We start from the raw sequence: 13,916 nt of genomic DNA on the forward strand, positions 1-13,916 counted from the left end.
AGTGCGACACATTCAAGTATACGTGGATTTCGCCCTCTATAGGCCTACTGTCTATATATCATTCTGATGCTCATTTGTTTTTGCATCCGGGTTACTTACACTTTGAACTTCTCAACAAAAACAAAAAACTTCTATTGAAAAATATTTTATAAATCAAACAAAAATGTCAACTTATTTTTGAAAGTTTCAGTATGGCCGCGCAGCAGTGATATACTGTGGAACGAGACATACACAATGTTTTTGATGATAATAGTGTGGATAGAGACCAGGAACATTTTTGTGGAATTATAATGGTGTTTCTGTAGGCTAGTGAAAGTGATGAGAGTGATGGTTATGATGGGGAAGAAGCTAATATTGCCGGTGGTGCAGTGGGGACGAGGTAGAACTAGGGTCTAGCCTAGGCCTAGACGAAGTTAGGCCTAGCCTATACAAAGAAATAGGCCAAATTGGATGGCGGAAACGGAACATTTCTCCGATTGTAAAACAATTTTTTTTTACAAACCAGTATCACATATAAATATATGTGCTATGAAGATTATTTTTTTATAAATAGTTTTTTTGGTTAGAGTTCAAGAAATATGTAAAAATTCCATTTAAAGAGAGATACTAATTTCTGCTGTGTAATTATGTAGTTTTGTAAAAGTAATTTGGCATGCTAGAATGTCACGCACCAGCGATTTTCAGCATGACAAGGGTTAAGCATAAATCAGAGGTTTAAAGATTGCTCCCCTTCGCAAGTCAGGATATTGAAAACGATCTGTTGCTCTTCATCTAAGCAATTACAGTCATTTCAATTAGCCAATCAAATGTTCAATTTTTCTTTACGCAAGATATTTCAGAATCACAAATCTTAAAATATCCTTTAATGATCACCTTTGCCCATGGACACAAAAGCAATAATGAAAAAAAAATTAACCACCTCTATTCCCAGAGGCCTATCAATTCAACAGAGGAACATTCATTACCCACAAAGAACTCATTTGGCAGGCATATGGTGGCTGATGAGAGCTAAATCTAGATTAAGTGCCTTAAGTCAGAATCAAATGTACCTAGCAGGGAATAATTCAAGATATATTTCACAAGACAAATACAAACTTGTCATTTACAAATCAACTACACTACCTTAGAATATTAAAGTGCAAAATGGGGAATTACAGTGTCAGTGATAATCTGTGAATTTGAAATTTCTTCAAATAAACTGAAAATAATATGTATCCAAGTTTTATGGAAGATGGAACTGCATGAGTATACATGAGCTACTCTACATCTGTTATGTTAGAAATTTCTTTCTTTTTAATTTGTTAGAGGTTTTTATCTCTGTTGTTTGTAGATAGATCTTTTTTTTTTAAATTGTGTATCCTAGTAGGCAAGACTTTTTTAAACCTTGCTCTTTTGTGAACTTATTTTTTTTAAATTGTCACAGGAGGGTGGAAAACAAAATAAAAGTAAAATTTGTTTTTTTTATTTAGCATATAGTTTTGCCAAAAACATCCAGACAGAGGAGAAAATAATAAATTTTATATGTGAATGTAAACAGTGTAGTAATGGGATCGTTAAATGCTTTAAATTTACATAATTAGGAAGAAATATACTGTACATATCATATTTTGAAGGCAGCAGCAGGTGTAATAAAAATAAAGATAAAATTTTTTCTTTTTTTTTCACTGCGGTGGATGCGCTAATTGTCCAAAAATAAAATTTTATTTTTATTTCAAATCATCATTATTAGCAGCCGGTGGGTTCACTAAACAAGGTATAAAAACTTTCACCTTAACTATAAAAAACAATGTTGCATAGCACAAGAATATTAAAATCATTGGCCAACTAAAAAATATGAATTTATTAATTCAATATTTTATTAATATTAATTCAATGACTCATACTTCAGTGGATACTAATTGTCTATTAACTAATTGATTTAATAATGAAAAGCTAAAAAAAATTGAAAATAAACATTAAAATCCAAGACACGGCTTACTGAATGACTAATTAAACATAATTTTACAGTGACTATAGTACTAACCACCAAAATAATAAAACCACAAATGTATGTTACATACATTTCCTTAAGTAGCTCTCCTTTTAGACTAAAGAGTATTGATCAAAATGGCTATAAAATACTATATATTTACAATAACAAGGAAATTATACTAATGAATACAATAATAAAATATATTCAACTATTATAAATAACATGAAAATTATACTAATGTAATGCAACAATAAAATACATTAAATTATTATTACAAAATATGTCAGCATGAAAAATGCCTTAACTATGATAGACAAAAATTGTTCATACAGAATAAATTTAAATTTAAAAAATATAAATTGACCCAGGGTACATACAGCAGTCTCAATATAATGAGTGACAATTGCTATGTACACAGTGGGCCAAATGAATTTGTTGCAATATTATTACCAGTCCAGAAAATTACAGACATATATTATTGGGTACCTGGTAAAATTTCAATGACATTGACAACATGCAGATCACAGATGCTCTGCATCATAATGGATGCTCACACAGGGCTTAGTATGTGTGCTCCATAGGCAATTGTTGCAATGACCGGGTTAATAATGTAAAGTGAGGCCTGTGCAAATGTGGTATTGATGATTATCAAATTATTATTATTATAGCGTACTGAAGTCTGCCATAAGAGGTAAGCCCCAATGGCCTTTGCATGGTAATAAAAGCTGTTTAAAAGTACATTACGGTAGGATATATTAGTACCCGCACATGAGCAATGTTTTGTTTTTATTCCCTTTGCATTCAACAGCAAGATATAAATTGGCCAATTATAGAATGGAAACTATGGGATGGCCTTTTTTTTTCAATAAAAATGTTTTTAATAGCTTGCAACTTGCTGTATGCAATGCCAAAAAACAAAATTCAGTCAAATTCACATAGTCTAAATCATGTTTGGATTGAGCGTCTTTTGGCAAAAAATATTGATTTAATGTACTGCATTTTACTTTTAAAAATTTAATTGTCAGCAAATATTTTTCCATTTTAATGTTTAACTGAAAGCTAATAACTTACTTAAATATACAAGGTAAAGAAAGGAATTTTTAAAAATGGATAAAAGTTTAAATTGTATTATTGTTAAATGTTCAAAAGATTTGTCTTTCCTTAATATAACTGGTTGACTCTACTTAAAAGCATTTTTTTTCTGGAATTGAAAAAATGTCTTTTTTTTCCATCATTATCTATTTGTTGATCTACAGACTGTCCACCAAATGCAATTAAAAAATACAAGAATCCAGGAAAGTCATAATTTACTTACTGGCTGAACATCATCGTTGAAAGTTTTTAATTAGAATCTCATGAATGTTTAAAGGTCAAAATTATTAATGATCTATAGTCACAAAGGATTCAATGCAAGTAACAAATAAAAATGTATCCATGGAACAAAATGATGCAGTTAAACAGACTTGTTATGCATGGGCTGCCTTGTCATATCACTATAGTGACATCACAATCTTGACGTATAATTATGCGTCCATAGTCTTAATTGAACTTATGGAACAGGAATAAATCCAAATGCTTTTTTTTTTTTAAAGTATGACAGCCAACCAAAAGTTACAAAATTGATTTTAAGAAGACATGGATGGATGAATTATTTAAAAGCGAACCAACTAAAAGAATGAAACCACCTTTTGAACAAATCTGACATCTGAAGTCATTAGTTGTAATAACCATATTACCGGTTGAATACTGTAGTGACACTTTATCGCTGATCACCATCATATTCTCGTAACTGAGGAAATCACCCATGCAAAAGGAATGAGACATTATGAGGTAGTAGTGGATATGAAGTATGTGGTTTTATAAAGAAAGTGTCAACACCTGACAGAGAAATCTAAAACTAGTGTTTAGTGGGCAAAAATTCTTTGTTTTTTTTAAATCTAAATTGCAGACCCTACTGAGCATATTTATATCTTCTTATATACTTTAGATATAGTAGTTATGTAAAAGTGTTTGACTTGTAGTACATATTACTACACATTTTACAGAATTTACTCAGACAACAAACTCCTTTTTACAACTTTCGATTTTCGAAAGGATCCTTTCTTGTTAGTTTCTGACAATCGAAGTACACAACTACTCTAAAGCAGGGGCTTAACCTAAAAGCTGCAATAACACCTGTTCCAAGAGTGTCTAACTATGTCAAGAGCAAGTAGATTCTCGAAACATTGCCAAGGTAAGCATCTAGGTTATAGCACTCCTGCATTAACAGCTCAGATTTATGTACTTACTGTACATCTTTCATGTGACCAACTAGCAACCTGCTTCATGGTAAATCCAAGCCTAGTGATGTCACAGCACATTAAACCACCTGATGATCAATTAAGACCTTAGTCATGTGACTGAACGTATGTATAGCTTTGTAACATTGTTAATTGACCAAAATTAAACCACCTGATGATCAATATGTTCCAAATATACACCTTAAGTCAATTTGTCTGACTAATAACCACCTGAAGATCAATATTGTGAAAGCTAAGTGCATAGTGATGTGACTAACCAAAATTAAACCACCTGATGATCAATGATGTTCTGAATTTAAACCTTAAGCCATTTGTCTGACTAATAACCACCTGAAGATCAATATTATGAAAGTTAAGTGTATAGTGATGTGACTAACCAAAATTAAAACACCTGATTGATGATCAATGATGTTCTGATATACCTTAAGCTATTTGTCTGACCAATAACCACCTGATGATCAATATTATGAACCTATGGTAATGTGACTGTCAATAACCTTCTGATGATTAATATAGTGTAAACAGAACAAGAGTGCGTAATCTTGTTTGTAGATACGTCACTCCCTAGTGTAGGATGCCTGCTGTCATTTGTATGCACTTTAATACCCAGTACTGCACCGCATACAGTTTGCGTATCTGTTTTCCACATACTTCCGTAGAGGGCAATAATAATAATAATAATAATAGTGTAGTTTGAAAATGTGGACTAGGAACCCGACCAATGACTTTTTTCGCACCTAAGTAAGGGTCCCTTCGTGTCTGTGCTACCCAGAGCAACTCTCATCGTCCACCATAGGGGCTGTCTGTTCCAGTACACCGGGGTAACCCCCTACTCGTCTCGAAGGATGTACTGGGTTCTTAATAGTGCACACGAGCCATTGTATACACTGGGCCTACGGTTTACAGTCCAATAGATTTCCTATTTTTTTTCTATCATCATACTGTCTTGCGCAGTGCAATATTGGGCAATATAAGTACACTTGAAGAGACAATCCCCTACTCTTTTCCGGTGCGCTATCATAACTTGCACTTCAGCCATCCAGCTGAAATACAAGGAAGATGGACCAAGAGATCTTCACGATTCAGCGCACACACAGTGCCTACATCCAGTATATCAGACTGAGCAAACTCATTATGCAGCCATTAATTTTTTCTATATTTCAATGCATTTTGACAGTTACAATTTGTCACAAAAGAATGGGAAACTGTGTAAGCCAACTGCTGAAGTGGCTCAAATGAGTGCGTTGATTTTTCCTGACATGTCATAGTAACCAACAAGCCATAGTAATGCCAACTACCTTAACTTCCTGTACTAATACATCAACAGGTTGTTTTCATAATTTACAAATTTATCGTACCGTAGTTCCTCATGCATAAGCCTACTTTGTGCATAAGCCCACCCCTACTTTACACCCAGTTTTCCACATAGAGTTTTCCTGGGTATAAGCCCAGGGTAAGGTTTATAGCTCAGCACACTTTTGTAAATACTTTCAGAAATATTAGCGATTCAAAGTTACAGTATATGAATTTGCAGGCATGAGACTTTGATTCTGAAAACTCGCACACATTTGGGGAAGAAGGTCCGGGAACCTCCTAGCAGAGTCTGAGGAAGTCTCCCTGGGAATAGTTTCCTACATGTCCAGAAATGCATTCTTTGCCATTTTTTTTTTAGGGTAGGTAGGATTTTTACAAATAAATATCTGTTGTGAATAAAGTAAGCAAGTCTGCTGATGATCATGAAGAGTATAATGATAACAATAATAAAAAATTCCATTACTGATATAGACACATAAAACTACTTACTATTGCTCTATTCAGTTATGTTTTTTTTTTAGCCTAACAATATTTATTAAACTAATCAATTAGAGAGTATAGCTGTGGTTAAACAACAATCCTCACCCAATACATTAGGCAAGCTGCCAGTAGCCAGTATGTTAACTCAACACCTAGTGCATATAAACCAACAAGAGCTGAAACGTTGTCCATCATGTTAAACCAGCACATTAAATTGATCTGCTAAACAGCGTAGCAGGAGTATCATATATCAGAGATGATCAACCCTCAACAATAATATCAAATGTATTGATTTAAGTGGCAAAAGCATCCAACAACTCTAGAACCGCAATCAATTTTGTTAACAGATAATTCTCCACAGCTACTTGCAAAAGGCATCAATTCCAGCAGTAGCTAAACAGATTTACGTGAATATCATTTCTTGTTTTTTCTCACTAATGAACTATAGAGGGGGTAGTTTAGACTTGTGAGCAAAACATCTTGACTAATTTAGTTCAGGTTCTGATGTAAGAAGGAAAATTTTTCAACTGAAAATGATATTTTTCTTTAGCAAAAAAGATGATGATGATGATGACGATGATGATGATATGATGAAATAATGATGATATGATGATATAATGATGGTGGTGGTAGTGATGATGATGACGATGATATTGATGATGATTATGAAAACAGTAATGATGATGATGATGATTATCTAACTCAAATCAAAACATTCTAATTCATTACATCAAAGTATTTAATGTTGTTATCCCAAGAGAAAATATGATTTAAATGTGAATTACAAATGTAATTTATTATCAGTTGTAAAAAAATAGTTACATTTATAATATCAATCTATCGGATATAGAAAAAAAAAAACCCCTGGGAAAATCCCTGGATTACTCATACTGTAATTACATACTAATGCTCAAAGACTGATATAGAGTAATAGTTAACACAATAGTTTACATGGCAACACCAATGATTTAGGAAGTTGTCTACGAGTTTTGGTAGCTACTGTATCCTTACCAACTATCGATTGTGCAACTATATCCTTATTGCTTATAGTTTAAGGATTAACTGATAATCTTATCTGAATAACAAATGTAGGAAAATCATCAACAATTTTAATTGCTACATTACCAAAATTAGATTTTTGTGAAAATAAATCCTTACATTTTCTGCTTTGAAAATAATATCCACACAAAACATATTAGAACTATTATATTTATGTGTTAATGGGCAATAAATATACAGTTGAACTTTCGTAAGTCAAATCCAAAATGGCATTGAAAAATTGTTCAACTTGGATAAAATTCAACTTGCATATCTTTAATTAATGGAAAAAAAACAATTTGACATGTAAAATAATATGGACTTATTATTATTTGAGTGGGCGAAGTCAACTTATGCAAGCTTAACTGTATTCATAAAGCTAATAACTTACAAAAGTACATAATTTTAGATGCAAATAGCCTAAAACCTTTGGCCAAACCACCTTACTGTCAGTGGTAGCACCAGCGGGGGCATGGAGGGCATTTGCCTCCCGTCAGACAGGCCTGGACCCACTGTCGTCAGACGAACAAACTGGTTGTCGGACCAAAAATTTAGAAAAATAATTTAGCTATGAAAATAACATTATTTTGATTGCCAATCCCTAATATTGCGGTCTAAAAGCATGTTTAGGACCAAACCCATAAAAAACTCTCGCCATGAATCCTAACAGGGATTTTTTTTATTCCAGGCCGTCGACCGGGGCTTCATTGTCGCTTGTCGGCAAATTTCTGGCACTACCGCTGCTTACTGTGTGAGAAGAACCACCTACGATAATCCAAATCAACCCCTCCAATTGCTAAAAAAAAACTATCATCAGATTAAATTCATTATATGCTGGAGCACTTCAGAACAAGGGGGCTTAGCCCTTGACTCCCCAAAAGAGTTCTTGCCCTAGACCAAAACATGCCACCTAGGCTTTCCATGGATTCTGGTTTTCCTCAAATACCCTTATGAATTTCAGGGTCAGCATCATTATTTTTCTGCGGTACATGGATTATTTTTCCATCCAATAGAAAGTATTAGATAATTTTGGAATCAGCATATCTTATGGATGCCAGTCTAGCGTATACCGCATTATCTGATCCCAGCACTTTTTTAATGTATAAATGTTTATTTATGGTTAGCATTGTTTTAAATTTGTGGTTTTTTCAAAACACAATTTTGTGAAAATTGTTTTTCGAAAAAACAAACTAAAAACAAAACTATGAAAATAAATTACTTACCTATATGATTTTTGAGGCCCTGTGGCTTGACCACCTGACCACACTGTTCACACACCACCAGGTAGAACTGATCTTGCGTTGGACATATTCCAAATAGTGCAAAATCTGAGAAAAAGCACTTAAGGACAAATAATGATTGATCGTTTAAAATAATAGAATAAATTAAAGTACAACAGTCTATATTCCAAACTATCAGAGAATAACATTTTAAGGAAGATACCTGAAAGCAAAAAACAAAAACTAGTTGAACTTGCCTAAATCGAATCCAAAATGGCATTGAAAAATTGTTCGACTAAGATAAAATTTGACTTACAGATCTTCAGTTAATGGAAAACACAACAATTTGACATGTAAAATAACATCGACTCAAAAACTTAGGCAAAGTCGAATTAGGCAATCTCAACTGTATGTAAATAGGTATCAACATAAAATATCTAATTAAAACATTAATTGCTTTGTTGAAAACTAGTTACTAAGACAAGATTTTTTATAACTTCTCTGCAAACTGCTGCCTGCCAATAATGATTTTGAATAAAAATAAGTTATACAAGTTATTTTTGGCCCGTTAATGTAATCACTACGGCGACAAAAATAAGAAAACTTAATTTCTTCCTCAAATATATAAATATTAGACAAGTATCAATCTGACTACTGTACTGTTTACATCTCAACATCACATTCTTTACAACTGCGCAAAAGAATCTTAAGCCTAAAAGGCACCCTCCATTACTGAATTACCTCATACTAACACCTACTCATTCGGCAATACAATTTCATTTGTATTTCTTTCACTGCCTAGATCCTCAAGGCAAAATTATTTGGCTAATTGTCTGCACAAGCAGATCGGGTTCAACACTAGTCACTAAGCGCAAGCTCGACAGTCTAGTGGTTATGACACCAGGTTAGTTATCTGAAGGTCGTGGGTTCGTTTTCCACCGTAATTATTTAGTAATGTACTGAGTATTCGGTACTGTAACACGTCAGGTAGGGCAAAACATCACTCCTTATGAAACTATATTGATGATTGAAAAAATTATTTTTCTTTGAAATTTTTCCACTAGAAAGGGTTTAAAAAAAGTATTGCCTATAATATTAAAAAGTACCACAGTATTGAATTTTAATGTTTCGGTTAATACCTCAACAGACGGGAAATTTTCATACAATCATCTAATCACTCCCTTAGGGAATTGACCAATCATCATTTTATATGTTGTCATGTGAAATTTTATGATTAATGATTTTTTTTGTAAATGATATAGACTTTTATAAAATTCATTATTATTGTGTATCATTTTTTTCTGACACATCGTTAATATATTAATTCAATTAGAAGATGTCGTCAGATGCAGTGACGATACAGGCACCCCTGGGTGGACTAGGTGACAGTCAATTTCCTTTTCTTCAAAATAATGCATCTGAAATCAATCAGAAATTTTACAGTTTCAATTCAAATTAAATTTTTCTGATACTTTATTAAACCTTGTTTTGCAAACCTGCTGATAATTTAAAATAAGAATAAAATTTCATTTTTGCTTGTTAATGCATCAGTCACTGTAAAAAATTAGAAATTTCATAAAATACAAAATTTTGCAAGATTTACATTTGCAAATTGTCTGCATTTGGATATGATACAAAATCTTTTAAATTATTATTATCTATTATTATTTGTAAACACATCCGGGGATAAAAATGGGTTGGAGGGCCAAGCTGACACTAAGGACAGCAAATTTGATGATTCCCATACGCTTGTAAAAACCTTATACACCGAAAACCGCTTTACGTTCAGATTTTAATGTTACTTTTTATGGATGTTTGGCATTTGGCAAGGGTAACAAGGAGTTTTCTAGCCAAAAGATGGTAGGTAGGTAGGTAACACATATAATTTTCACAGGCAGCAACAAGATTCCACCATGCTGCATGTGGCCTGTGGGCCACACTTTGACCACCTGTTCCTTAGGTCATCTGATTTTTATTTACTTAGGCCACACTTTGCCCACCTGTAAATTAGGTCATCTGATTTTTATTTACTTTCAGTTACTCGCACTAACACTAAAACTATGGGATATAGATCATTCTTTTTCTTTGGAATGCACTACTAATTCTCATTAAACAATCGACTTCAAATTGCTTTATTTAAAAAATCACTATGGCCTTTAGATATCGCTTTAAAAATTGCTACAATATTATTAGGAGTGATTCTTTGCCCTACCTGACATGCTATAGTACTAAAATACTTAGTACATTCCCAAATACTTTCCCAAAAAATCTCGCAAGTGATTCTGGTGAGAATCGAACCCATGACCTCTAGATTATTAGCCTGGTGTCATAACTGCTAGACCAACGAGCACTTGTAGGGCAAAACATCACTCCTATGTAATTTCCTGATGCAAAAACATCAAAATAATAATATTACTAAAAAAAAAGCTGCAGGGTAAAAAGCTAATCAAAGAAAGGTAGACGACAGCAAGACAACACACATTAAGGAGCTAACAAAGTGAAGGCAGGCTAACAAAAAGACAAGCTAAAGAGGTACTTAAAATACAGATAGGTTAATGCATCACTTATAAAAAGTCTTCTCATAAGATAAGAAAATGATGTTGCAACCAGTAAGAAATACAAGTGTAAACAAATTTTTGAGAGACATATCCTTCCAGGATCTGTAACGTTTGCCAAATGCTACTAATTATGAAACTGTATAGCTAAAAAAGGCAATCCTATATAGAAATAATCTAGGAAAATTTTTTTATTAAAGATGTATTGTTCCTTGAAAATGACAAAAAATCATAAAAATATTTTTCAAATTAACTGGTTAATTTTGCAGTAACATACAAATTATACACTTGAGCATAGAAACTACTGAAGTTAAAACTGTGTACCCTGATTTTTAAGCTGGAAAATTATAAAAATAATATAACACTTCCAGTGACTGGAAGTGTATCTACTGTATAATTTTTTGCTGTAAAATTATGAATATAAACAATTTTAAATACACTAATTTCTATGTTCAAGTTGATAATATTAATATTACTTCAAAATGGGCAAGTTTATTTCAAAAATGATTTGTTATGACTTTTTTGGTATTTTGTATGAGACAATACATTTTACTTTAGTAATAAAATTAATATTTTATATTCAGGAATCAGTACTGGCTCCAGAGTATTCATAATAGGAGTGTATGGCGTAGCGTGTAAGGTGTTGGACTTCTGATTGTGAAATCGGGGGTTCGAGACCGACGCTTGTCGCATTGCTTGTGTCCTTAGGCAAGGCACTATACTTACGTTTGCCTCTCTCCACCCAGGAGTAAAAATGGGTACCTGGTAGGATGGTATGACACTGAATGAATGGGTCGTGCACGTACAAGCAGCAGTGACCAGGGATACTCCCCAGGGACCAGAGAAAGTTGCAGCCAACTCAGTATCCCACAATCAGGGAAATATGTTGTCAGTGCCTTGTATAATTGCCTTGTTTAATCTACGGATTGTGATAGGCGCAATTAATGTATATTTAAGTATTTTTTAAACAAAAATAAAAAATAAATAAATAAAAAGAAAATTTATATAAAAAATGAATAAAATGAAAAGGCCATTTCTTTTTGCAACTGAAAATGGCGCCGTGAGCAGCTCTCCGAGATGGATACGTGCGCCTTACAAGATGCCATATTATTATTATTATTATTATTATAATTATTATTATTATTATTATTATATAAATTCAGGTTCTAAAAAAAAATAAATAAATAATTAAAATATTCATTCAGGGGAAGGGCAAAGCTGTCCAAAACGAATCATAATTTCTGGCGGAGGCCTATGGGGTCTATTTAATAATTTCACATGTAAATTAAGTACAGTAAAATATTCTAAAGTTTTCTTAGATGCCATTGGTCCAAATGAATACACCAAATGGAAAACCACCCTCTCATTGGTCACTCCTTCTTTGTTGTAATAACAGGAACTCATGTACAATTTAGGTAATCTTTAAGCTAATGTTTCTTAGGAAAGGAAGAGAAATTATTAAAAATGTTAATAAGCAGTTATTTGTTGGCCTCATTCTTGGAAGATTCAAACACCCTGTAATTCAAAAGTATAAATAGACTGATTAATTAAATATGATATGATATGCATTTAGATTGCCCCAGGCTCTCACATTTCCATAGTGGACTTAACTTGATATTACTTATTAATTTTCTTTTATGTTTCACAATATGCTCATCTAAAATGTTGCACAAATAGACAGCATGCTCAAGGTTTAGTTGCAAAACACCCAAATCAGTTGGATGTGCAAGCCATCATATATGTGAGCCTAACTGTGCTTTAAGGACTGGAACTCGAAGATGGGAACAATAACTACAAATTTAAATTAATTACCTTACATGATGCTCTGGCAAAAAACTAGGAGCGTTGACTACTGTTACAATTTTAAGGCTCTATTTTTAAAGCAAAATTTACAATTATAAGCTAATAGACGACACAAGGCCATCTGCTATTGTCGGTTATATTCTGAATGGATCGTCATTAAAAACGATGGCACTGTGCTCTCCATAAAATCATGTCGGCCGCTGGATGCAGTGAGTGCATTGCTTTATTGTAAAACTTTTAGCTAAATTTCGACTAAAAAGAATTGTGATTGCCAGCTGGCAAATGTTGAAAATATATCTCTATTACCCAGAAGACAGCTGGAGTATTGAATATTTAAATTCACTTTTTTGTTTTGCTTAACATCAGTATTTTGTGCTCCCATTCATTACCCATTTTATATTACATTTATTTTAACTATTACTTTATAGAAGGGAATTTATCCAGCTAAACCAGAATGTAAGCTGATATTCAAGTGAACATTGCAAATTTTACTCCCAGCTTTAAATGCTAATTAATTTTTTTACTTCCATGGATTATGCGATAATGCTAAAAAATTACACTTTAAACAGGTTAGGCAAGCCTTATTATACTAAATTCTACTTTCTTATGTTGTGGTTCAAACAAATATATGTTGCCGATAGAAAAATTAAAAACAATTGGAATGACAAATTAAAAAAAATATCTGTGAGGAACTCCGTGGCCTATCTAGAAGTCTTAAAGGGGGCTGACAGGGTTAAGGTAAAAGTTCGATGGTTAAGAGAGGGGGAACTATCTTGCAATATAAGGGGATATGAGGTGATTTTAAACTACTTGAGCATAATTTTGCTTTGAATATTACCAGTGGGGTGCAAGCTTTCTTTGGGGCATTCACCCCCTAGAAAATATTAACAATAATTAATAATAAATAATACAGGAATTTATATACCATTTGGAACACTGGGGAAATAGTAATGTCCAACAGAAAAGAAGTACTGTAAAAAAAAACACAGAATAAATGTAAAGAGGAAAATAAAGACAACAAAACATCAAAAATAACAAGAAAAAAATTAGATGGATGAGAAGAGATGAGTTTCATGACTAGCAAGGAAATTGATTCTTTGGAAGCAGGAAAGCTCCAGAGGTTTGAAGCAACAACCATAAAGGAGTGCTCACCATAACATTTAAGCTAGCAAATTTAAGTCAGTGACAACCAGATTGGGAGCATAATTGATGGTCTGAAATATAGGAAGGGGGC

The 13,916-nt window shown here is 32.9% G+C and overlaps 1 protein-coding gene across 1 annotated transcript in view; it reads right to left on the reverse strand.

Annotated features, from left to right (window-relative positions):
• The window catches only part of LOC117115061 (ataxin-7-like protein 1), a 32,347-nt gene that overhangs the window by 15,696 nt on the left and 2,735 nt on the right, over positions 1-13,916 (reverse strand). Inside the window, exon 3 of the mRNA XM_033258713.1 lies at positions 8,328-8,432. Coding sequence (XP_033114604.1) covers positions 8,328-8,432 — 105 coding nt within the window. The remainder of the gene's footprint in view (positions 1-8,327; positions 8,433-13,916) is intronic.

The sequence above is a fragment of the Anneissia japonica genome, unplaced genomic scaffold, assembly GCF_011630105.1.
Source record: "Anneissia japonica isolate Jap-2015-1 unplaced genomic scaffold, ASM1163010v1 scaffold24_len2511860_cov200, whole genome shotgun sequence".
NCBI classification, from domain to species: domain Eukaryota; kingdom Metazoa; phylum Echinodermata; class Crinoidea; order Comatulida; family Comatulidae; genus Anneissia; species Anneissia japonica.